This window comes from Hyperoodon ampullatus (genome assembly GCF_949752795.1).
Source record: "Hyperoodon ampullatus genome assembly, chromosome: 5".
Lineage (NCBI taxonomy): Eukaryota > Metazoa > Chordata > Mammalia > Artiodactyla > Ziphiidae > Hyperoodon > Hyperoodon ampullatus.
This window is the reverse complement of record NC_136918.1, coordinates 140,927,056-140,954,415: the sequence shown is the minus strand read 5'-3', so window position 1 is coordinate 140,954,415 and position 27,360 is coordinate 140,927,056. Positions and strand designations below refer to the sequence as shown.

The 27,360-nt window shown below is 42.8% G+C and overlaps 1 protein-coding gene across 1 annotated transcript in view; it reads right to left on the bottom strand.

Moving 5' to 3' along the window:
* Positions 1-209: 209 nt before the first annotated feature.
* IGSF5 (immunoglobulin superfamily member 5) overlaps positions 210-27,360 on the bottom strand; it is a gene marked incomplete at both ends in the record, with an annotated part of 39,276 nt that continues 12,125 nt past the window's right edge. The window contains 6 exons of the mRNA XM_079705612.1: positions 210-305; positions 7,541-7,614; positions 8,796-8,896; positions 12,145-12,169; positions 14,957-15,094; positions 26,385-26,684. Coding sequence (XP_079561738.1) covers positions 210-305; positions 7,541-7,614; positions 8,796-8,896; positions 12,145-12,169; positions 14,957-15,094; positions 26,385-26,684 — 734 coding nt within the window. The remainder of the gene's footprint in view (positions 306-7,540; positions 7,615-8,795; positions 8,897-12,144; positions 12,170-14,956; positions 15,095-26,384; positions 26,685-27,360) is intronic.

The window sequence follows — 27,360 nt, the reverse complement described above, 5'->3', positions numbered from 1 at the left end:
TTCCTACCCTCCATATAAAATATCCGTTCTGATGATGCCAACATCGCTTCTTCTAGGTCATGTTGGCAAAGCTGGAGCCCAGCCATAGGATGATGGAGAGCAATGGCGACACCATTGTGAGCAATGATGACATCATCATGAGCACTGACAATATCATCACGATGTAGGTCATCAGCCAAGTGCCATGTGGAGCCAAAGGGATGACTGTGCTATACCAAAGTCATATTTCTGACCTTCTTAGGACTGGCCACGTTAAAGAAAACCTGTGGGCGACTTGCCGGGCCCAGCTGGTGCTGATCAGATCCCTGGAGACAGAGAGAAAAGGGTAGATTGAGTTGGTTGAGATCACCATAACGGCACACTTGAGAAGGAAGCTCAACTCGTCAGCTAAGATAAAACGAGGCTGCAGAGAGGAACACAGATGTTAACACAGGTCCTTGCTCTATGATTTTCAATAACACACACTGCAGATGTTTCCCAAGTTCAGGGCCTAAAGAGCAATCCAATTCAAAGAATCCAGTGTTTATATGAAGGCAAATTACAGTAAAGATTCACTGTTTTGTTTTTCAATATCCCTATGGAAATTCTCACCATTGCGTGAAAATGTAAAATATTTCTAACCTTCTTTAAATAACACACTTTCTTTCTAAAGGAAAGGAGCAAAACTGAAGAACTGACTCCGTGTCGATCACCCACCTGTCTCCTCAGACAGTGTTCCTGGCTCTTACATTCTGAAATGTACTACCAAGCAGACCATTCACTCCTCTGAGGGGCCAATGCCTGTGGAAGAGTGTTGCCCTATTAAAATACATGCAGTGGACTTCCCTGATGGCACAGTGGTTAAGAATCTGCCTGCCAGTGCAGGGGACACAGGTTCGAGCCCTGGTCTGGGAAGATCCCACATGCTCCGGAGCAACTAAGCCCGTGTGCCACAACTACTGAGCCCACGTGCCACAACTATTGAATCCCATGCACCTAGAGCCAGTGCTCCACAGCAAGAGAAGCCACCACAGTGAGAAGCCCACACACCATAACAAAGAGTAGCCCCTGCTCGCCACAACTAGAGAAAGCCTGTGTGCACCAACAAAGACCCAATGCAGCCAAAACTAAATTAATTAATTAATTAAAAGCCATCAGTCCTTTACATAAAAAATAATTAATTAATTAAGATAAAATACAATACATGCAGCGTATTTTCCTGCCACCCTGAGGATGCTGACTCAGACTCCAGGGCACCCGAGCTGCATTTAACATCTTAAATAATGTAACTGGGCACCATAAATAATTTACATCACAATGGAACATCAGCAAGTCTGGGGGGTGGAATCACGCTGACTCGTGGTTTTAATTCATTGACTCCCTATCACACAAGGATGTAGCCCCACAGGTCTGATGGGGCTACATCGCACCGTAAAGACGGTGCTTCTGCTGTGATGATGCCTGGGATTTTTGCTGTCGTTTGCCTTTTGTCCCCATGACATGGTTACACCAACCATTGTGGTTTTCTAAGTTTATCAAGAGTTTATTTCTGTTGACCTCAATGGGGAAAAGGTTAGCAGGGAAGACATCATCCAGGTTTCAAGTTATTCATAAGCTCTCCCCCCAAAACTGAAAGAGTCAGGAGGAAAGACACAGAATTGCCTGAAATAACCAGAAAAATGAACTGACAGCGAGTCAAGGAGAGGAAAACGTGGATCGTTTGATTGAAATATTCATCATGATGCAAAATATTTGCAAACCCTATGACTTCCTATCAAAATAAAAGGTGTTTCCCTTTCCCATTGACTGTAATTTTCAGAAAGAATTTCTGATTTTATTTATTAGTTTTGCGCCAGTGTGTTTCGTGGGCAGTTACACTTGCATTATCTGTACTTCACCAACAGAAATTCTTGTCTGGAAAATAATGTCAGTGTTATATATCCTATCTGGAGATGCAGCCAGGATAGAAATAATCAGTGTAGAAAACTGTCATGTTTTGGTTTATGTCAGCTTGGAAAATCAGTCTCTTTTTTTACCTTCTGAGCCTTCTTAAAATTTAGTGCATGATCTGGGGTCTCTACAGCCCCAAATCCTCTTTCTATCATTCATATATATTGAATGCGATGTGCCTTAGACCCACCTAAAACATGGGAGATTTAAAAAGTGTTCCTCAGCTATGGTGTCATGTGGTTATGGAATATTCTGGTGCCGAGACGCTTCCATTTGACCCTCATCACAGCCCCACCACAAGCATCTCAGATCCTCCATGCTCTGTGGCAAGCTCCATTCAGTGGGGTTGTGAACACGGATCATTCCAAATGCACAGATGTAAGCAAACCCCTAAAACTGAGAATGACTTTCCCTTAGAAACAATGCAATACATGCCTGTATTTCACGCTGAGCCACAAAACAATTTCCTTAAAGCAGATTGCCTGGGGAACAAGGTAAAAATGCCCTTTCTTCGCTCGTATCTTCCAGAGATTCTGATCCAGAAATTCTGGAACACACTCAAGAGTGTGCATTTTAACAAGCCCTCCCCCCACCCCCAAAGAGCTTCTCTGTACTGAGGACCACGGCTCGATCAGCAGGTACCCAGATAAGTGTGTCTCTAAGTGCTGGCTGCACCTCCACGCTCAGTGAGCATTCTTTGGGACCCAGGATACAGGAAACACTTTCCCCGTTTCTGCCCATTGGTTATAGGAATGAGGATTCTCCATCTCAGCCTCTGGTAAAGAGCCCCAAGTTCACGGGACACCCTGGCAAGGCAGCGGGCTGAGAGGTAGGGATGAGCATGGGAGGTGCTCCAGGCGGCTAGCGGGGGCGTCTTCCCATGGTTTACAAGCCAGCAACTCCCAAAGGACCTGGCCTACATCAGCCATGGCCCCCTGTGGCCTCTGACCACAGTGGCTGGCCTTCTATGGAGCCAACCTCCAGCACTCAGCCTGTCCCCAATGACAGTGTCCCTGATGACACTGTCCCTGAGCTGAGCCCTCACCCCTTCTGATGTTTTCAAGGACAGTCAGCACTGAAAGCATCAAGAGACAACTGGAGATCTGAGAAAAGAGGTTCACCACGACATCCATGCTGCCTTTCCCCACAGCAGAGTGGGCCTCTGGCGTTCCGGACCTTAACAGGAAAGATGTCAAAGGAGCGAGGGTCATGGGGGGCTGGTGTCGTGGCGACAGGGTTTTACCCGTTCCTAAAGCATTAAGAATCCAGGCTCCTGTTCTAGTAACTGTTGAGCGTATGATGTAATTTAAAACATACTTGGCAATGTATGATGAAGACGTAGTGTGTAGAGGCTCTCTGCAGCCTGTGGATGTAGACCCAGGTGGTGGAACTCTGGGTGGGAGTGACCTCCAAAAACGCCCGCTCCTCAGCAACTGTGTGCAGCTCTGAGCGGACATGGCCACAGACTCCAGGGCCTTCTCTCCTTGTAAGGGAATCCACATGATGCCAGCAAGAGTACAGGCACCATCAACCCCGGGGAGGGGTCCAGTACAGCCTCTGCCCGGTGTGGTTACCATGAATGCCTTGGGACTCTGAGCAAATCATAAGTACTGGATGGGGTGAAATGACAAAGTAGGCAAGTCCATCTTTGGCAAAGTCACACTCTCCCCTCCTGCACGCCCCACTGCCATCTTACTCTATGGCAGCCAATAACCCTTCAATCTAGCCACATGTCAGAGCTCCCTCAGCTGGCTCTAAAATGCAGAGATGCCCAGGCTGCCTCCCCAGCTCTACTGAGACAGGAAGTCTGCAGGTGGGGGCCAAGAGCCTGTGCATCCCAAAGGCCACAGCGATGAGTCCCCTAAGCACCCCAGGCCCTTTGGGTTTCCCCTTTCTTGGATCATGTTTGAACGAGAGAGCCTTGAAGAAAACCCAAAGTGACCAAGATTACAAAGGAGCAAAATGGCAGTTTGACCAGGAATCATGTATCTTTCTTCAGGGATCCAAAACAAAATGTTGCATACTCATCTATGTTTGTCAAATAATATTTTTTGTCATGATTTCACTGTGATGATCAGTCTATATGCACACGGGCTCCTGGTGTCGCCCTGTTGGTGACAGCACAATGCTGGGCATTGAGAACATTCTCCACTGGAAGGAATTACTGTGTAAGGAATGCCCAGAATGCTGTGCCAGACTGTGTGTAGTCAATGGCTGTCCACTACATAAGACCTCCTGAGATGCAGAAGGCAAATAAGACACCAGCCGAGCAGAAGAGAAGACAGCGTGGAGAGAACATGCACACGTGGACATGTGAGTTGCTGTACTTGCCAAAGGCAAGATGGCCCTGCTCGGAGTGTGACCTGTTGACCTAGAGCAGAGCCTTAGCTGCTGTCAGGCACACCCTGTCTCCACCCACAGGACTTGCATCTGACCCAACCAGCTCCACAGTGATGGAGCCTGGGCTGTGCTTTTGCTGCAGGCTGACTCACAGCTTGAGATCTCTCGGTTTAACTGACAGGTTTTTTGGGACCTGAGCCTAGAGCAGATTTTCTGCAAAACTGTGTCATCTGTAGTCAACCACCCTGAATTCTAACAAGCCAGCTTCTCGGGCAGGAGTCTCGCTGGGCACCTGCTCTGGGCCCCTGAGGCCCATGTGGGTGGTCACACCCCACAGCAGCAAGGACAGCAAAGTGGACAAAATGAGTCCCACAGAGACAAGCAGAGAGGAAGGCAGGATGAAAGGACAAAGGACGGGGCTCTGAATAGCTCTCAGCTGCCTGTCCTGGGCCCTCTAGGGAGCAAAGCTCATTGCACATGGAGAAAGTTTATGAGGAAAGAAAGCACAGATTGCACCGTCCTTGCTCCGTGGCCTAAGGAGTTCTGAGGAAAGTCCGCATGAGTCTGCCCAGCAGGGGACGTGGCCACACAGACCAGGCTGGGCTGCAGGCCTGGCCTTGGCAAGTTCTAAAGGAACCTCTGGCTAAGGGTCGCCTGGACCTGCTTCTACTAGCTGTGGCTTGACCATCTGGTGGCTCTTCAGTGGCCATATGATCACATGCAAGACTATGTCCTCTTTGGAATAAGGACACAGAAGGGACCTACTGAAGGCCCAGCCCTTTCCTCTACTGACCATCTTGTTCCCTCCCTCCTTTTTTTTAAATTGAAGTACAGTTGATTTACAATATCATGTTAGTTTCAGGTGTACAGCAAAGTGATTCAGTTACAGATATTGGATTGGCCAAAAAGTTCATTCGGGCTCTTCCATAAGATGTTACAGAAAACCCGAATGAACTTTTTGGCCAGTCCCAATGTGTATATATTCAGATTTTTTTCCCTCATAGGTTATTACAAAATATTGAGTAGAGTTCCCTGTGCTCTACAGTAGGACCTTGTTGTTTATCTATTTTATATATAGTAGTGCATACCTGTTAATCCAAAACTCTTAATTTATCTCTCCTCCCCCCTTCCCCTTTGGGAACCATAATTTTGTTTTCTATGTCTGTGGGTCTATTTCTGTTTTGTAAATAAGTTCATTTGTATCATTTTTTTAGATTCCACACAGAAGTGATATTATATGATATTTGTCTACCCCCTTCCTCCTTTAAGTGCCTCACGGGGCGCATAGTTCACAGTACATCTCACGTTCAGGTTCTTCAAATGGGCATCCAGGACACAATGCCTGGGCCCACACCGGCAAGGCACCCTTTGCTTAATGACCAAAGACAGGCCTCTTCATAAATGTGCTTGTCCAAGTTCCCTCGCTTAGAAAAATCCAGCTATTTAAAAACCCTTTGTCAGTTTCTAGCTCAGGTAAAAACAGTTCATCTTCCTTTCATCCTCTTTGTTTCTTAAGGACCCTGGTGCTCTGGCCAAGATGCGCTGCTTCCCTAGTAGCCTTACAAACACTTCAAGAAACACACATATGGGTGTTACCAGCCCCCAGGGCCCAGCACCTCAATGGCCACTGTTCTTTTTCCACCAATAGATTACTTAACCGGTTACATGTCTAAGTAGCAGAAACTTCTTAAATTTCTCTCCCTGTATATTTTCAAAACAACACTTCAAGCTTAAGAGCATCCATTCAGAGCTCCAAGCATCATCCTCCATTCCTGTATCCAAACGCATCTAGACTTCTCCTTTCTCCTCATTTATATCAAGGGGAATCAACTGACATGACCCTCTTCTGTATCTCCTCCCCACCTGCCCCATCCTCCACTGCAGACCTGAGCACTGTGGCTTGTCAGGTGGAAAGACACACAACAGGAAAAGGTAACCACAGAAAGGCCACGGAAGTAAAGACTGGCTTAAGTGTCTTCTTGGAGTGACCATGCTTGGCACTGGGGAAGAGAGAGCCACTTCATCAGACCGCATTCCCCACTCAGGTCCAGTCGTGGGGTCTTGACAGGAAATGTCCTTCACAGCCCGGCAATTACTCCCTTCCACCCACCATCTCTTAGTCAAGAGATGCATCGGTTGCATCTCTGCAGCCGAAAGATATATGTGCCCAAGAGAGCAGCCTTGATGGGAAGAATTTTATGTCTCTATTTTCCTGCCACTCAGCCTGAGGAAGGAGCTTGAACTCGTACCGGGGGCTCACAATTTGTCACGTAGGCCCATCTGCTTTTGTGAAGACTCTTCATACGTCTTCCCGCCTGGCTACCTTGGTTGCCGCTAATAGCATCATTTCATTCCACCCGATACATGGCTGAGCATCAATCAAAGCTCCCTTTCCCCCCAAAGGCCTGGGAGGCACACATCACTGACAAGCTGTATGTATGGAGCTGAATCCCGACTGCAGGAAGGAATATGACAGCCTGGAGCCGCCTGGAAACTCAAGTGAACATCTACGCCAGGAAGGAAAGATGGGGTTTCGGAGGCGCACGCTCAGCAGTAGCTCCTCAGGCCAGTCGCAACTCCAAGGCAGAACAAAGCCAAGGCCACCTGATCCAGCAAACTGCCGGAGACCCAACCAGTGAGTCTGGCTTTCCCAAAAGCTAAATGGGGAAAACACCCACTGGGGACATTATGGCAGAATTGCATCCAAGTACTTCTCTGAAGATGCACAGGCCAGAAAATGGTCCTGGTTATACACACGTTTGTTTAATATGATTTTTGGATATAAAGAATCATATTTTCTGCATATGAACTCTAATTCATTCATGAGTGACAACCAATGCTAACTCAGTGTTGGAAAATGAATGTACTGTGTCCTCAAGGCTCCTAATGGATGGTTTTCTTTATGTTTAATGTCCCTTAGAAGGGAGGTGCCCATCAAAAGTTGCCTAGCAACCAGGAACACCTGCGATCGTGCCTCTGCCCGGAGCCCCAAACTCACACATCCATCTGCACGCCCCATACCTCTGTGTGGACGTCTAACTGACACCTCAAGATTACCAGCTCCCAATTAAACTTCTGGTCTTTCCCAAAAAACCCACTACAAAGAGACATTACGTGTTCCAGCCCCATTCCTCCATGCTGTCCCGTTGACTTGGAGGTGAGCAAAGGCCACGTTTGTCCATCATGAATGTAATGTAAACACCTACCATGGGGGAAGGGTTTTTAAGTAGCAAAAAAAAAAGTCCAAAAGGGAGAAGAAGGTCTGAATCACCTGATGCGGTTGCCTACTGCCACGTTGTTCTGGAACACTGGATTCAGAGGACTTTGCAGGGAGAGAAGCAGTCTCTGCAACAGAAAAATGATTTTAGAGTCACAAGTGACCAAAACCACACTACCTATTCTAACAATTCCAATCCATAAAGAAATACCTTTGCTTTTAAGCAGTACCCCTGGCATCAATAATCTGTAACCACAATTTTTTTTTTTTTAAGTTTACTTGAGGTCACATATTTTTAGAACTTTATCTTTCTAATGAAATTAAAAACATAGCAAAAGGACTCAAAATCAATTCCTTTCTTGACACGTTAGTCTCATCCAGAGACAAATGAATCCATAGCTTTAACGGCTCATTGAGGGAAATAAACACAGGAAAAAACGGAGCCAGAGAGGTTCAGTTTGGGCCATGATTTTGGTCAAGCTACTTGATTAATCACATAAAATATTAACGAATAAATATTCTATCACAGGAAATTCTGCAAGAGGCTTTGATCAGATTATCAAAGGAAACTGTCTATGCTTTGTGGAATTCTTTTAAATCTGAAGCATACAATTTGGATGTACATAGGAGACAGCCATGGAAAAATGGAAATTATGGGGTTGACAAGAATAGAGTCCCAATCTCAGTGAACAAAAGTTTCCTAGCCTCTTGGCAAGAATCAATTAACCAAAACTATCTCTGGAATTTGTTCTGCCGGCAACTTGTGAGGGCCAGTCTCCCTCCCCAACCGCTAAGGGGTAATTTGTACCATCTCTCTTTCTCTCAACTGCTTTCAAAAGGATCTTGGTTCAGATACTACCTTTGCCCCTCACTAGTGACAGTGGTTTCAGAGACACTCCCCGTTATGACTGTCGGATTGAAGAGGAAAAGATTTCTTGCTGAATTTCAGATTTAATTGAAGTTTTGGGGCAGTTACCCTCAATGTATTCAAATGCCTCTTCACACAATTTAAGGTAGAAGCATTTTTTTAAAAAAGAGAGAAAACACCGAGAAAAGAATTATTTTTAAAAAACTCTTAGATTTCCACCTCGATTTCTTTTAAACTTTAGACAAATAGGTGGGTTTGACTGTTATCTTCTCCTAGAATATTTCTAGTTCTGGAATGTCTCTTTCTTCTAAAAATTACTCCCCAAATAATGACCGCCAACCACTAAGGCAGGCGCCTTCAGAAGCCGGTGTTTGATGGGCCAACCTCTCTCCCGACACTTTCCTTTCCAGATCTCTCCGCTGCACCTGCCTGGCTACTCACTTGTGGTCCTCGGCTCATCTGAACTGTAGCCATAGTTTTCATTTCCACTTTTTAACTTTGTCCCAGAAGTGTCTTTATTTGTCTTCATATTTGCAGATTTCCTAGAATTAGACCATTTGAAAAAGCCAAATGTTAATCAGCAATGGATGCTTGGGTCTCACTACTCCACCCAGAGCATTCACACACAGTGAACTCACAACGAGGCCGAAGCTTGGGCACTGGCCTCTGGAGGGTGGCTAGCAATGGGATGTACCCTCACAGCCACCAGCACGGCTGTGTAGATGGCCTGTGTCTTGCACACTCCCCTTATGGGGAGAAATGGAACTTTATCATGATAGGTCCATAGACCCCAGTCCCCAGGTGGTTGGTACTCAACTCTCAGACACCAGTGACCAAATAAAGCAGGACTGGCCAGCTATGACCCACAGGCCAAATCCAACTCCCTATCTGTTTTTTTAAATAAAGTTTTACTGGAACCCGTCTGCTTCCATATTGTCTATGGCTGCTTTCCTGTTACAGCAGCAGAGTTGAGTAGTTGTGACAGAGACCATGTGGCCCACAAAACCCCAAAGTTTTACCATCTGGCCCTTGATAGAAGAAGTATGCTAGCCTCTGAAATAAAGCAAAAATTGGTGCAGCTTCCCAGGGGAAAGAAGTTTGGCAATGGATACCCAAAGATTTTTAAATATTTATGCTTAACCACTAAGAATTGATTATAATAAGCAAGGGAAATACGCAAGGGTATGTGCAAGGATTTATCTGAGAGAATGTTCAATCATGAGCTATTTATACTAGCAAAAGTGCAAACACAGGTGCCCAGCCATAGGTAGGGAAGTAGTAAAATAAATGACAATGCATCTCTAAAATGGAATTCCATGCCACTTGTAAAAATTATTACAGGAGAGAACTCTCATACACTGCTGGTAGAAGTGTAAACTTCTAAACCTACTTTGAAAATTGTATGGTAACATCATCTAAAGCTGAACATATACCTTCCCTATGACCCAGCTTGCACTAATAGATTATACCCAACAGAATACAAAACAGGAATGAGGACTGCTATACATGTCACCAAAAGACACACACAAGATTGCTTAGTGCAGTAATGTTCGTCACGGTCCCAAATGCCCTTTTAGTGTAAAATGGAAAAAGCAACTGCCTATATGCCCCTTACTTGGTATTATATAGTAATAAACCACTGACATCTCCATTCAATAATATGATCGATCTCACAGCCTGAAGTTCAAGAAGGCAGACATATCGCATGACTTCATTTATATCAAGTTTATACAACTCTAACTTCTGGGGATGTGGAGATAGATGTCAGAAGACATGACCTTTGAGGAAGAGGCAGCAGATGATTTCATGGAGGCCTGAGTAGGGGTTGGGGTCCTGGGGGTGCCCAGGTCCAGGTGCATATGCTTTAGGAAAATTAATCAAGCTATGTACTCACGATTTGTGTACTTTTCTATAGTTATATTTTAATTAAAAACGTTACTAAGCAAATGAAACAAAAACATTGTAGGCAAGTATTTGTCAACAGAAATAATCTTCAGAATAGTGTCAAGTGAGGAGAAAAAGATATTAAATGATGTTTATTATGATCCAAATTTCACAAAACATATACGTGTGTGTATCTTGGTGAACACACATGTGTGTAAATATATACGTACTTAGGTAACAGTTACTTCTGGGCAATAGAATTAGGGGTGATTTTAAAACCATTTCTTATAAACTATCTTTACTTAAAATTTTTTTTCTAAAATAAGCATGCATTGATCCTATAGGAAAAATATATATATGAAATATATATATATATATATATGTTCTTTTAATTCAGTAGAAATCTGTGAGCAGCTAGAGTTAGCACTGTTGACCCAGTGGGAGGGGAAGCAGGTACAACACGGGGGCCCCAGTGAGCTGCCCCATTTTTCTTCCCTGGGCCCAATACACTTGTATCTAAGGGTGAGAGCTGCACACGGACAAGAGCTCAGGTCCTGAGCAAGGTCAGTTGGTTCACATTCAGACCCTTCCATTCTCTGGACAGGAGATACTGAGCACATTACTTAACCTCCCTATACCCCTCAGCTTCTTCATCTACAAAATGGAAAAATAGTCTCATAAAATCATTGGAAGAATTAAGGAAGATAACCTCCATCAAGTGTAAAATAGCCTGACACGCATGCTAGGCACTCATGCTAGCTCTTACTGTCACTACTTTTGTCATGATTATTATTGCCATTGTTATTGTTGTTCTCTACCCATTGCCTTGAATGGCTGTTGATCACTGTATTATGTTTTGAAATCACCTAAGATCCCAGAGAATAGAATTGATATTACACAGTCAATAATGATGAACAGAAGAATTCAGACCGCCACCTGGCTGGTGATAGCAATTGAGAGAAATTCCAGTATAATTATAGAGGTCAGTTTTCCTTCCTCTCCTCTTGCCCCAAGTCAGGCCCCAAAGGAGGTATATTTTCAGGTTGCTGCTTTGTGGCATCCTCAGAGAAAGCGAACCACATTATCACCAGGAAGTGACTGGGGTCGAGGGAAAATGGATGGTATCTGTTACATGATGATTACATACATCGTCCTTCACCACATGCAGCCGGAAGATATTTTAAATCACAGCATTTCACATATTAAAATTATCTAATAAAATACTGAAAAGTAGATGGGGTTTTAACACCCCCCAAAAAATCACCACTGTCTAAAAGTCCTTCCCCTGCGTGTATTTATAATTATGTAAACATTGCAGACACTGAAACTGGTTTTAGTAAGTGCTTGACACAGTTACCTTAAAAGTGCTTGCAGTTACTTGTGGACAGCCGTGAGAATGGCAGGAATTTCTCTGTCCCTCCGCCCTGAACAGTGAGCTGTGAACACTCCTAATCTTTCTGCCTGGTCAGTTTCATTGCCTTAGCCACCCAGCTCGTCTCACTGTCTCTACCACCCCAGAAATTCCAGCAGGACCTCTGCCTGGTTCTTTGACATCCTTGAAATGGTCCTCACGTCTCTAGCCTTGACTCAAAGCAGGAGGGCCAACAGTCACAGTACAGAGTGTCCTCTTGTGGAAAGAGCTGTGAATGCCAGACACCAACTAAAATTCCACTCCACTTTCCTAAGTGAGCAAGTCAAACTTAAGCAGTAGGAACCCACCTATTTTATTCTGCAATTAATGTTGCCCTATGAGTTTGTGATTGGCATACGTGTTTTTCAGAATTGTCCATTTTTAGTACCTAATTTTGAGTAACATAATCCTAAAATCCCACAGCTCTGTGTGTCTGTGTTGATTGGTTTTCATTTGTTTTTTATTTTCATAAAATTGATGTGATCTCAAACTTACCTTATTTCACTTTGATAGCTAGATTCTGCAAAAAAAAATAAAAGGAAGAAAATCACATTAGCAAAATCAGGATAGTTATACTTAATATAAAATCTCATCAATTTTTATAGGTCCCCTGATTTTAAATACTCACATTACTGAGTGTTTGCAATCCAATAGATATTAAGCTTCCCAACAGTGAACTATCAAATGACTTCCAAGCTTAAGGACAGCAGAATTTGCTATTCACTATCATAAATATAAGTATTTGTGATACTTGGGTACCTGAAATATAGTAGGTGCCCAGTAAGTACTTAGTGAGTACTGAATCTAATTTCTGAGGTTATAAAGACTCTACTGTTCACCATGAAGAGATGCTCTGTGTTCCCAGTCCGTGCTGTCAGTCATTCAGTAGTTACCTGTTCAGGCACCATGCCAGTGCTATGCAAGGTGTTATTTCATCTAATCGTCACAACAACCCAAGAGGTAGGTGTTAGCATTATCATATTTTTAACAAACTAGATACTATTACAAGAGTATAACCATGTCGTTAACCGATAAGGAATTTCATTGCTTCAGCACTATATTTCTTTTATTCTGAAATACATTTTCAATCAATATGTACGAATGTTATCAATTCATACAGTTGTGTCCACACCCCAAAAGCTCTCATTAAATTGCTAATGTTTTTAATCAATGGATTCTTGGACTGGAGGAACTCTAGCATTTCCCAATGGGGAGTAACACACAGCAGCCCCCATCCATCTGGCACTAAAGCCAGTGTGCTTTGCACTTTTGCCATCCCATCTAGGGCTCCTATGCATCAAGCTTTATCAAGATCAAAAAATATTCATTTTCCTTATTTTTTGGATAATGTTCTCACTTATTTGCAGTTCTGACAACATCCGCTGATTCACACCTCAAATTGAACCTCAGAAGCAATCTTATTTGAATTGAAGGGGAGAGATTATCTAGTGTCCCTCTGGTAATAGAGGAATGTCGCTAGTGTTCCTGTGAAGCTTCGATCCCAAAGCCTCCAGGCCACGCTGAGTGGGGTTCTCAGCCGTCCTCAGTCAGTCTCCAGTAAACCAGGCAGAGTACTGAGAATTCTCCAGGCACCAACAAAGCAGAACACCAGAAAATACTCTTTAAAACACTTGCTATTTAATATTTTTAAGCATGGAAATAATTATCATGGGGCAATCCAAGTCTTCGCTGGATCCTATACATTTATGTCAAGGTGAAGTGTAGCATCCATTGTGAATCAACTTTTCAAAGTTAAATGAAGGATAAAATCTAGGACAGATCACGATCACACAAACTTTTATTATGTTAATTTACTTAATTCTCATAACCAATCTATAGGACAATACTTATCCCCATTTTGTAAATGAGGAGGCTAAGAATCAGAGAATCTCCCTGGTGCACATCCTGTGTGGCCACAAACCTTCTTACTAGGCTGGCGTGGGACAGACAAAAGCCTAAGAGATGCAGAAGTCCAAATAAATAGAATGTTCTCCAAATATGCCACAATAGCTAATGTCAGAAATAATCATCTGAAGGCAATGAACAATCCTAGTCCATTCTAAATTAAAATTTAAGTTATTCATCGTTTTCATTAATATCCAGGGTATTTTTTTTTTTGAGTAATGCATCTGTGTCATACAGGGTAACTGCTAGGTAAAAACAAATTCCCATCAAATATGGGTCATCAGGTATTTATTACTTTTCACTTCTGTTTCCTAAAGAATAAAGGTATACCACAGAATTAATTCCCCAAGGACAAACCAAACCCATGCAGGAGCTAAGGCTAGACAATTAGCCTAGTTAAGGCTGGACCATGAACTTCACATGGAATGTCTCACTAAGAGAACTATTCTGATACATGGTGTCTGGCAGACAAGCAAAAAGTGCTCATCGAATGGCAGTTAGTGTTAATAAAATTAAAAGTGCAATTAAACTGACATGTAGCTAAACATCAAAACTCTAACTTTAAGAAAATTAATTTAATATTCAAATTTAAATATTTAAATATTAAATACTTAATTTGAATATTCAGTACGAGTATGTGGAGGTTTCTTGAGAGAAAGAAAGACAAAGATGGACACACACACACACACTCGACACTGGGAAAGTCCTGAGCTGTCCATATGACAAAGTCCCTGTGGTTTTTGAAATCACAAACTAACTCCAGAATAAGCCCACCCCAATGTTGATGAACCCACCCTAATATTAATAAGCCCACCTCTATGTTGGCTTGCCCCCCAAATAAGGCCACTCCTTCATATATCTTTGAGTATCTCAAAAGACTTCATTTAGAAGACATGTGTAACTATTTTTATTTATTTTATTTGTACTATTTTTGTTAACAGAAGACCATGTTTTTCTTTCTACCACTACACCAATATTCACTTACAGAAAGAGACTCAGAATTCTACAAAATAGAAAATAATCTTTTGATGTGTTCAGACAGGTGGGTATTATTCTAGAAAAAGCATAGCATCTAAATGACAGATTGTGACAGCCTTATATCCTTGCCAGTAAACACAAAACTCAAATAGTCAGTGTCTTTGGTGAGAAAGGCACTGCCTCTTCACCTTCTCAAAGTGTGAAGATCTGTCTTCCTTGGGGGGTTGACTCAGGCCCCAGAGGAATGGCTTCCTTCCTTGAGAAAGTCCTTTCCCTCTCTATGAATGGCATGCATTTCCTTTCAAGGACTCTAAAAGCCAATATATCTTTTGAAAGAGCTGATGAGCTAATGAACTGCAAAGGCTTGTACCAAAAGTTCAAAATATATATATAAATCTGTATGAATAACAACAAAAAAAATTACCTTTTTTCTCTCTCCTGGAGACACAGCAGCAGAATATTATAATCAGAACAATGATCAGGATCAAAAGCAATGACAATGATACTGCAAGTAGAACTATGGCCCAGGCAGGCAATGATGTACCTGGTTTATCAATACTGTCTATAAGGTAGAAAGGAGAAAAATATATATTTTAGTGATGCTTGCCACTGTCAAGGGTATGTAATCACTGATTCTGCCACACTATAAATTAGATTATGTTTTCCAACAATGTTGTAACTATTCAATCTGCTACAGCCAGATGTCAAAGGCCAAGTTCCCTTCGGTGTGCTTAAATATTCAATGCTCTACAGTATTTTTCATTACAGTGTTTATTGCTGCCAATAAATACCAGCCTAGTAACACAGTCCAAGCATTCTCTGGTTGACTCCTCTAAAATTCCTGAGAGGTGAATAAGCTGAGCTGGGCCATGACTCCCTGAGGTTGGAACAGTGGTTTCCATGCTCTGACATCCTTTACTTATTCAAGAAATGCTTATTGACTGGATATAAGCCCAGGAGTGGGATTGCTGAATCAGAACTCTAATTTGAAAAGATACATGCATGCTTATGTTCATAGCAGCACTATTTACAATAGCCAAGACGTGGAAGCAACCCAAATGTCCATCAACAGATGAATGGATAAAGTAGATGTGGTAGATATACACAATGGAATATTACTCAGCCATAAAAAAGAATGAAATAATGCCATTTGCAGCAACAAGGATCAACCTAGAGATTATCATACTAAGTGAAGTAAGTCAGACAGAGAAAGACAAATATCATATGATATCACTTATATGTGGAATCTAAAAGAAAGAAACAAATGAACTTATTTACAAAACGGAAAAAGACTCACAGACTTAGAAAACAAACTTATGGTTACCAAAACGAAAGGGGATGGGGGAGAGATAAACTGGAGTTTGGGATTAGCAGATACAAACCATTACGTACAGAATGGATAAACAACAAAGTCCTACTGTATAGCACAGGGAACTATATATTCAATATCCTGTCATAAACTGTAATGGAAAAGAATATTAAAAAGAATATATATATATGTATAACCGAATCACTGTGCTGTACTGAAGAAATTAACACAACATTGTAGATCAACTATATTTCAATAAAATAATTTTTTTAAAAAAGAAGTACTTATTGAGCAGCTACTTCTGGACAAGACTGGAAGGATGACCTTGGTTCTCATTTCCATGTCCCCACCCATGGAGAGTCAAAAGTCCAGAGGAAATCAGAGCAAACTGAGGAAGAGTCACTCCCAAAGGAACCTAGTGCAAGTCTCCACCCCAGTGCTTCACACACCTCACCTGCAATTCGCTTCTCTTCTAGTAATTGCCCCTCACATGGCTCTCTGGGAGCCACCTTTCTTAGTGTAGACTTTGCCCTCTTGTTCTATCCAGTAGTCATGGAGGTGGGAGAGAGGAAGGATCAGGTGGGGCAAGGCAAGCAGAAAAAAAAAGGAGCCGGGATATCACTTGCTGCTTATTTTGTTCAAATCTGTACAGAGATTAACAGACATATAACTGAAACTCTCACCTACTCTCACCTGTTTCAAGCTATGGCTCATCACCAACTTATTTTTAGGAATGGAAACAACTGTGACACTTTTGAAGTTGCTTTCATCTTATTTACATTAATGTGTCTAGTAGTACTTTAACAAAGTAAAGGTTTTTTCCCCCAGAAAGTAATTGCAATGATGTGTTTTACAACTTTTTGATAGCAAAGACATTTTCCTTAAAAAGAGTTTTGACATACACTACTTTAAATAGGGTGCTGAAATAGTGATTGTGCAAAATACATTGTACTAATTAAGCAAGCTAGAAGTACTAAGAAAATTTGTGATTATTATGTTAATTTCTGGACCAAATAAAAAAGTGCAGTCAAAATAAAAAGGGGAGGGAGAGTTGGAGAGAGAAGGAAAGAGAGAAGAAAAGCCATTTTGATTTTTCATAGCCATGTCCTAGCTGTAACTTTCTACTACATATCATATGGTTGTTTAAATTTAAATTTAATTTAATTTAAATTATATACAATTAAATACTCAGTGCCAGCCACAGTGGCCACATTTCAAGGGCTCAGTTGCCCCAGGTGTAGAACCTCACCTTCATCAGGGAGTCCTGTGGGACCACGCTGCCTAGGCATGGGCTGTGGGAACAGCACGGGTGTTCCAGACAGCCCTCATCCAGCATTTCACTTCTCCTACTGAACCACGTTGAAGTCAAACCACATTTACGTTGGTCAGCTTAAATGTGAATTGCTATTCAAGAAAGTCTGTCACTCTACCCTGAGTGCATGGGTAGCATCTCAGTGTAAATTTGTGCTGTTTTATTAGATGCTAGTCATTAGAAAAATATTAAAGCAACAGACTTCTTATGAAGGAAAATAGGGTTTGCTTTTAAATCAACAGCATTCCCACACTTTGGAACTAGAGATATAGCTGGAAAATGGCTCTTGGATGTTCTTACTTAGAGTTTTCTTTGAAATCATAGTTTCAAAGTTAAATCCTCAGAATAAGTTGCAGGAATGGTTAGAGATGATCACTAATGTTCTGGTTTCGACATCTGGTTGCTGATTCATGGGCGAACAAGGATCCCACTGCAGAATAATCCACAAGCTTATCTCAAAGCAAGTGCTAAAATCCAGGGAACCCTGTGTTTTGAAGAACTATGTAATATAAAAAGATATTTGTCTTTTGCCCTTTGTGCAAGGCTTGTCTGCATTACCTACAATGGTTTTTACATTTCCTTCTTTTTTTTTTTCTTTTTGTTTTTTTTTTTTTTTTTTTTGCTGTATGCGGGCCTCTCACTGTTGTGGCCTCTCCCATTGCGGAGCACAGGCTCCAGACGTGCAGGCTCAGCAGCCATGGCTCACGGGCCCAGCCGCTCCGCGGCATGTGGGATCCTCCCGGACCGGGGCACAAACCCGTGTCCCCTGCACCGGGAGGCGGACCCTCAACCACTGCGCCACCAGGGAAGCCCCCTTCTTTTTTTTAACATCTCACATTCGATGCCATCTTAAATGTCTATGAAATTGACCACTATCAGGTCCATTCTTCTTACACTTCTGCTCCTATCTAAATTAGACTTAGTCCCCACAAGGACCGTGTCTTATTTTCCTAATACTCCAAGCACCTGGCACATATTGGACACCTTGAACAAATGAATTGATAGATGGATGGGTAGATGGATGGATGGACAGATAAAAAGGCTGAATTTCCTTCTGACTCTACATGGAGAAATCTGTACACCAGGCAGTCAGCTACCTCTGAGCCAGACCCAGGACTCACCTTTCTCCCATATTAAGATGCTCAGACAAGAATTACAGGACTTTAGAAAAGTCAGAACTAATGCCATCTATCTCCACATCAGTCACCATTTTTCTGAGGTGAGCTGAGACTGATAGAGATAAGAAAAAAGTTACCCTCCAAAAAAAATGAAGGGGGAAGGAACAGGATTATACCCTTCCCATGTCCCATAAATGCAGCTTTAAAACAAGCCAGTCCCTAAATTGGGAGACTGGGATTAACATATACACACTCCTGTATATAAAATAAAGAACAAGAACTTACTGTAGGGCACAGGGAACTATACTCAATATTTTGTAATAATCTACAAGGGAAAATAATCTGAAAAAGAATATATATACAGAATATATATATATATTTCAGAAAATAATCTGAAAAAGAATAATATATGTATATATATAACTGAATCACTTTGCTGTACAACTGAAACTAACACAATGTGGTAAATCAACTATACTTCAATTTTAAAAAATAAAATAGAGTATATGGTCCAAAAACAACAAAACAAGCCAGACCCTTCACATCCAGAGAGTAATATGGCTCATCCCCTTGCTCCACAGAAAACAGAATCCCAAGCATCTCCTGGAATGTTTATTGTGCACACGGATTCAGAGCCCACCTCCCATGATGCTGAGTCAGGGGTCTGGAATGGTACCCCAGGTGATTCTGATGTAGGTGGTTGGCGACCCACACTTTGAGAATCCCAAAATGCAGCCAAAATGTAAGCACCATGCAAGCAACCTGCCACATTACAGGGCACCCCTATATTCTCCCTCTCTCTGATGTGATGGTAAAATTATTAAGCCCAGAAGTGCATTTAGGATATTCACAATCAGACCACTCTACAGAAGCTTCCTGACTGACAGAGACCTTTGAGCTTTGTGTCCATGGAACCAATCAGATCTCATGGCCACCGTGTCCCTGTGCTCCCTTTGGCCTTGGGCTCACTCATCGATAACAATTCTCACCCCACCAGGCTGTTCAGAGACTCGAGAGATGGGGGTCAAAGTGCAGAATGCTGTAAAGTCCAGCGCACGTGTTCAAGATTGCCGTGGTCGTTTTAATTCGGTCTGATGAACTCTTTTACAAACTGAAGTTTGCAGATAATAGAAGCTTTAATAGTAAGGGAGCCAGCTGGGGTTAAACATTAAGGTCCAGCTCAAGATCCAAGAGACAGGCTTGAAATTCTTACTGGAAAAAGTCAACACACTGTTGACCTACTCAGACCCTCTCTGTCAGGGGTGTTTCCTTCCCTGCTGGAGAAAACTCTCAGCGTGCCAGCTTCTGTCATCTGAGTCTTGGCAAAACAACTTTCCTCTGATCTTGCACAGAGGCAGCCAGTGATCGCCAGGGAGGGCCTGTTTAAAGGACGGGAGGCCACCTCTCTGGGGTTGGGGACAGAATCAAGAAAGAGAGCGGGTGATATTGTGCCCTGCCTGCCTCTCATGCCCCTTAATTCAACCACCAAGTTCAATGGAGTGATGCCTGCACTCACCTAAAATCCCCAGGCTCTCACCAAAATGGCAGCCACAGGGCTCATTCTTTGCTTCCATTGGGGGTCAAATTTCCCACGGAGCTTCCTACCTAAGAAAGACTTAAACTCTCTACTCCAGGGGAGCCCAGAGAAAAGTGTGGGGTGTGCACTGTGAAGAGATGTAATTTAGGATTGGAGCTACACAGAAGAACATTCCTTACTTTAATAATAACTTTTAATTTATCATTGAGTACTTACATATATGTACACACATGCATATATATCATGGGTATTTTTGTTTAGCATGAGGCTAATTTTTAAATGAGCACCTTTACAGTGGGTTGAAAGAAAAAGAAACAATAGTCATATATTGATAAAGCAAAAATCGTGACAGTGGACAGAAAACACAATCTTGGAATGATCTCATCCATGACCCAACCCCTTCGTCATGCAGATAAGACAGTCAGGATAAAGACTCGGTAAAAGGGTCAAGGGCGCTCAGAGCAGGAAAGCCCCAGGGGCTCTCACTCATGCCTTTCTAATCTGCCATGTGGGTCTCCAATCTGGAAGAATCCATCTGGGGAAGTTACAGCCCACGTCTTAAAGGAAACAGGGAATCTAGGTGGACACCAAGCCTTACTGAAGTGTGTGGGTGTGATGGTTCAAGGTGAATGGCAGATTTGCAGGCGAGACTAGGTACACTATACCTGAGAACCCACAAATAGTGACTAAGGAAGGTTATCTCCAGGGTCAACACAGCTCGCCTTCCTCCCTATGTTCCTTCACACACCTACATGCACGTGAGGGCTGCATGACTAGATTTACTGTGTGATTTTAATCTCAGCTCCGATATTGTCTTTTTCCCATCTGTGAAGACAAGGAAAATAGTATTTCCCAGATGCTCTCATAGGAATGCTCAGAGTTTTAAAAGGGCACATAGAATTTCTCAAAACCAACTGGATGACTACAAAATGTCACCACCAGCATGGGCAAAGCATAATCCTGACTAGAAGGGACACAGGAGATCTCTGAATCCATAAAATAAATGATAACAATCACTCACCCTCCTGTCCTGTGGGCTCTGGGACGGGGACTGTCCTAAGTGCTCTCGGTGTTTTAACCCACTTACTTCTCACAATAACAGCTACCCTATAAGGTAGGGATTATTACTATCTCAGTTTCCCAGATGAGAAAACTGAGGCACAGAGAGGTTTTCACTTGCGTAAAGTCACACAGCAAGTAAGTAGGCAAGCTGGGAGCTGAGTCCAGGCTGTCTGGTGTCCAAGTCTGTGAATAGTATCACCTGATGAGGCTGGGTCAGGAGGCGGGGCCTTGGAGAGTTTCCATTTCAGTAGCCCCTAATCCTGACTGCTCAGCAATTTGGGGGCTTTTTTTTTAAATGCCAATTCCCAGACTCCACATAGAACAAGTAAGTTAGAACCTCTGGGGTGGGGCCTGAGAATCAGCATACGTGTTAAATCTCCCTTGACAGGCAACCAAGGAGAGGGAACGTCTGCCCTATGCTCCTCCCCACCTTGTTTTACGGGCAAGAAAACTGAGCCCTGAAGGCCAGTGACTTGCCCAACATCACACAGCTAGTGCCAGAGTTCCCACCAGGATGGTCACTCCCACCACTCTTGTCTGCTCTCAAAATGACCACATCCCACAAAATTCAGATCATACCAGGAATCACTACAGTCTACAAGGTGTGCATGTGTCCCGAAAAATATGGCTTCACTTTCACAGTTCACAGCCTACACACTTGTAAGTATGTAGAGAAAACAATCCAGACGATCAGACAGTGGACTGAGAGAGCTTGGCTTATGGTAGGCATGACGGGGGCCTTCACCTTCTAGCTGTATGTACGTCCATGATGCTTAAAGCCTGTATTACCTCTATAATGGAGAAAATAAATTTTAAAAAATTAGCCTGTGACCTTTCAATATGCTTTTCTTTAAAGAATCAATGTGTGTAATACAACCTTTTGGCTTGAACTCACTAGACTTCCTAAGCTGACAGTATTATCTTCTTTCAAGGACTTGAAAGGATTATTCCGGAAATGAACACAAATTCCTTGCACTTTTAGGAATAAGTGGCAGGACTGATGCTTTTGTCTGATTCCTGAAGAAGCTTGAACAAGCACAGCCTCGTGCATCTTCAGCTCTTTGTAAACGTGGCTTTGCTTTTACAAGCCAGCTCTCCCAGCCAAGGCAGTAACGAGGCCTTCAGACACTAAAACCTGCATAAAACACACAACAGGCAGCCAGCCACCAGCTGCTCTCGATCTTGAAGAATAATTTAGAAACAAATTTCCCTTCTCCAAATACGTCCAATAAAGTCAGACTCATTGCAACACACCCCTAATGCTCTCCTCTGTGAAGCTGTCGTGACTCCAGCTGCCGTAATTAAGGCCACTCACTTCCCTGGTCCCAGGCTAAGAAGAATTCAGCTGAATTAAACCCCATCACGGGAAACCGAATGTCCCTTGCTCTTCCCCTAAAAAGAGAAGTTTTGTAGGCAAGCTAATATCCAAATCCATTTCTGTGAGGCATCATCATAGACCAGAGCTCTTCGCTGCATTATTACCTTGTTAAATTGTGTGGTTTAAACAAGTTCATTCCATTTGGTGCTAATGGAACTTTTTTCAGTCTTCCCTTTCAAAGCCTGGACCATACTTTGGCATATTTAAATTGCTTAAAAGTAAGCTGGGTTGGCTCCTTGGAGAGCTGGCTGATTCCAGCCTGGAACAGGGGAAAGGTGAAGAAAGTTCGGAACATCTTAGTGAGCCAAGAGGAAGGAGATATGGGGATATGTGTACACAGAGAGCTGATTCACTTTGTTACACAGCAGCAACTAACACACCACTGCAAAGCAATTATACTCCAATAAAGATGTTAAAAAAAAAAAAAAAACTAAGAGGGACACATCGGAAGGAGAGCACAGCCAGCTGGAAGGGATTCCCACTGGCCGAATCTGGAGGAATCTGAGCGTCACAATGAGTAACGATGGAAATAAATTATAATGTATTGGATAAAAATGCGTCCGTACGAAAACTGTACAAATTTTTTGAAAAAAGAAAGAAAAGGAAGAAAAGAAATGCCTCTTCTTTACAGAAGAATGCCAAACTGATAAGAATAGAAAAATGATGGAACCAGAAAATCCTCTCTTTTACAACCACTATAGAAATAAGTGATTCAAGCAACGACTTATCCATGAATGCAAATGTTATTATGTGAAAGACTGTCAAGAAGCAAGATATTCACATGGTATTTGTAGATCATATATTAATTATAAAGGCCAAAAGGTACCTTTACAATGGAGAAATCTGGAGGACACCACCTTACCCAAATGATCAAACTTATTACCAATAATAGAGAAAATTGGCATCACATGCCCACATGACATTACCCGTGTCTTGCCAAAAATATTTAACCTAAATCAAAGTATGTTGGGAAAATTCAGACAAATCCATATTGAAGGGTATCTTGCATACATGGTCTGGATCCTTCAAAGATGTTTATATCGGGAAAGACAAAAAGTGGGGGAACCACTGGACGTTAAAGGAGACAGAAGAAGACCTGACAGCCAAAGGCAATGCATGGCCTTTTACTGGATACTGGTTTGGGGGGAAAAAATCTAGAAAGGACAGTCGGGGAAATTTGAATATGGACTGAATATTGTATAATAGTATTGTGTCAATGTTAAATTTCCTGACTGCCAACTACATTGGGGCTATGTAGAATGGCCTTGTTCTTATGATACACATGCTGGGGTATTTAGGGGTAAAATGTCATAAAATCTCCAACTAAATCTCAAATGGTAAAGAAAGGAAGGAAGGAAGGAAGGAAGGGAGGGAGGGAAAGAGAAAGGGAAAGAAAAGCTAAGAGAGAGAAGCAAACATGAGAAAATGTTAACATCTGTTGTATCTAAGTGAAGATACATTGGTATTCATTGTACTATTCTTGCACCAACTTTTCTAAAGGTTTTTTAATTGTCCAAAATAATAAGAAAGCAAGCTAGGTTTGAATTCTAGCTTCATCTTCATATACAGTCTTGGTAGGAAATAAGCTAAAATCCTTTGAATTTAATAAGCTAAAATAAATTAACCTCAACTTAAAACCAAAGAAAACACAGATTTCTGTGTCCTTTATCCTCAAAGACACTGATATTCACCAGAACCAGGTCAAAGCTCTGACAGTCTGAGTCCCCATTCCTAATGGCAACAACCAGCTGGAGCTTGTACAGCTGCTCCGTGTCGATGGGGATGCTGTCTGGTTCCCAGCAGGCCCCTGCACTCTGTCTTCTACCTGACACATGGATTCACTCATGCTTTAATTTCTGCTGTCTGCCTGGTCTCTGGAGACATCTGAGTTGGAGACAAGGGCCAGACATCAGGAGTGCAAGCTTGTGATGGTACTGCAGTGGGGATCAATCCCTGCAGTGCAAAGCTCAGGATGACTGGTGCTAACCATAGTTTAGGCTCTAAATGGCTTTTTACAGGTTCACAGAGACATCATCTGTTATGCAGTGAATTGTCTGTCCCCAAAATTCATTTGTTAGAATACTAATTCCTAGTGCCTCAGAATGTGACCTTATTTGGAAACAGGGTTGCTGCAGATGGAATTTAGTTAAGATGAGGTCATAGGGTGGCCCCTGATCCCATATGACTGGGGTCCTTATTAAAAAAAGGAAATATGGACACAAGCCACACATACAGGGAGAACATCATGTGAAGATGAAGGCAGAGATCAGGTGATGCAGGGTCTACAAGCCAAGGGACACCAAAGATTGCCAGCCAACCACCAGAAGCTGGGGGAGAAGCTTGGAACAGATTGGTCCTCAGAAGGAACCAACACTGCCCACACCTTGATCTTGGACTCTTAGCCTCCACAGCTGTGAGAAAAAGCATGTCTGTTGTTTAAGTCCCCAGTCTGAGGTTACGGCAGCCCCAGGACACTCACAAACCTTCCAGGGCTGCTCACAGGGGGAGGGCAGAGTGGACGGGTGAGCAGATTCTGGAGACACACTGGCGAGGCCACCTCTGCCATCTACTATAAACGTGAGCAAGTTCCAAACTATGTGCTCCAGACACGCAGGCTCAGCAGCCATGGCTCACGGGCCCAGCCGCTCCACGACATGTGGGATCCTCCCGGACCGGGGCACGAACCCATGTCCCCTGCATCGGCAGGCGGACTCTCAACCACTGCGCCACCAGGGAAGCCTTGTCACCTCATCTTTACATCAGGAATAATAACAGCATCCATTCATAAGAAAGTTGTGTAATTTGGTTAATATTTGAGAACTGCTTAAAACAGTGTCTTTAAAGAGTAGATATATGTACACGTATAACTGATTCACTTTGCTGTACAGCAGAAACTCACACAACATTTTAAATCAAGTATACTCCAAAAAACTTTTTTGAAAAAGATAAAGTGAAACACTGAATTGGGGGAAAAATGCATCTTTACTTAATAAGAGCTATGTAGTACTGTTTTTTATTTTTATTATTGTTATTATTAAACTTGCTATGGCTGTAACTTTATTCCAAACTTTGGAAGATCTAAGTAGAAGTGTTTTCATAGTGGGAGGAGTTTTGGACCAAGGGAGAAGTTCCTCCTGGCTTCGGGATCCCTCTGTGCCATCAGCATAAGACCTGGAATGGAGTGTAGTCCTTCCCTGGGCTTCCCTCCCTTTCCTCTTTTGTAAAATGAAGGCATGAAACCCAGCCCCCGCTCCTGTGCTTTCTAGTTGACCCAGGTGACCTTTGAGGTCAAGCAGGTTCAGAGGCCCCATGAAGGTGTGGTCAGAGTTTGGTGTTTCCCAAGGACCCTACAACAGATTTTCTTCGGGATCTAAACTTTAAACTTATGTCACTTTGTGAAGTTAAAAAAAAAAAAAAAAAAACATAGACCTGGTACTTTGAGATACACTATGGATTTGCTGGGTAAAATATTGAACCCTCAGGCTTCCCTGGTGGCACAGTGGTTGAGAGTCCGCCTGCTGATGCAGGGGACACGGGTTCGTGCCCCAGTTCCAGGAAGATCCCACATGCCGCGGAGCAGCTGGGCCCGTGAGCCATGGCCGCTGAGCCTGTGCGTCCAGAGCCTGTGCTCTGCCACGAGAGAGGCCACAACAGTGAGAGGCCCATGTACCGCAAAAAAAAATAATAATAATAATAAAAAAAATTGAACCCTCCTAATCCCACTAAGTTTGGAAGGAATCCTTGAAAACGTGCATGACCTCCTCAGATACTGAAAGAGCTCACTTTCTTGGCCCAGGGGATGGGATCAGACAGGAACAATTAGTGAAAGCTAGAGAAAAACATTGAATTCAAGTATTTACATCTGAACTTGATGCTATTTTATAAGTAATTGTCAAGATTCTCAATGGTTTCCATATGTAAGTAGAAAAGAGAGAAGCACTTGAAGACGGAATTTTAAAAGTGAAATTACAAGGTCATGAAGCTGACACAAGTCACTTGTTTCCATTACCATCCCTACCTGAGATCAAAATCACTGTGCGATTCTCCTGGGTATCACTGATTAAGCAGCACAACATACAAAATGTAAAGCATGCAATAATAATCCACTTTGTATAAAGCAAAAAGTCTTCACTTACCCAAGGGAGGCTGAACCACAGTAAGATTTACAGTTACAGACTCGTGGACGTGCAGCCGCTTCATCTCAGCCACACATGTCACAGTGCCATTGCCCTGCGGCGTCAGAGCCAGAATGCTCACTGCACTTTGAAGGTCTTCAGGCTCCTGGACGGAGTAATAGTTCGAATGGCTCACCGGAACCCCAATCTCCCAGGAAAGACGTGGGAGTGGGGTCCAGCCCAATGCGTGGCAAGTCACATTACAAGGCTTATCCTCCATGACTACTAGACTGCCTTCAGGAATGAACAACCGCCCCATAACTAAAGAAGAAAAGAGAAATGTTTGGAAGGAATGATCATGCTTCTCGGTGACAGATGTTTTTAAAATTTTCCTTCAGATCACATTGCATGAGCACTATCTTCCCGAGCACAAATTGACTGTGTCTGTATCTGGAAACCGTAACTCAGGTTTGATCTGTGTATTTAATTTATACCTATCAGGTTCACAGAAGAAGGGGAGGTGGCTCATGAGAAAACATAGATTCCAGAGAAAATGAATAAATAAAAATCAGGATCCAAGGGAATATAAATTACATGGGAAAGAGAGGGCAGATGTGCCCACCATGGAGGGCTGCACTATGTCTGCAGTGGAGTTGCAAACTTGCCCTGGGCTGCCCTAGGAGCCAAAGCAAAAAGGGAAACAACTTTTACATTCTTTTCATCGTAAAAGAATTTGAGAACACATCTCAAAGTTTCATGGGAAGTAAGTCTCTCCTGGCCTTTGGTCAGTCAGATTCATTTTATTTTTGAGTCACATTTTTTTTTTTTTTTTTTTTTTTGCAGTACGCAGGCCTCTCACTGTTGTGGCCTCTCCCATTGTGGAGCACAGGCTCCGGATGCGCAGGCTCAGCGGCCATGGCCCACAGGCCCAGCTGCTCCGTGGCATGCGGAATCCTCCCGGACCAGGGCACGAACCCGCGTCCCCTGCATCGGCAGG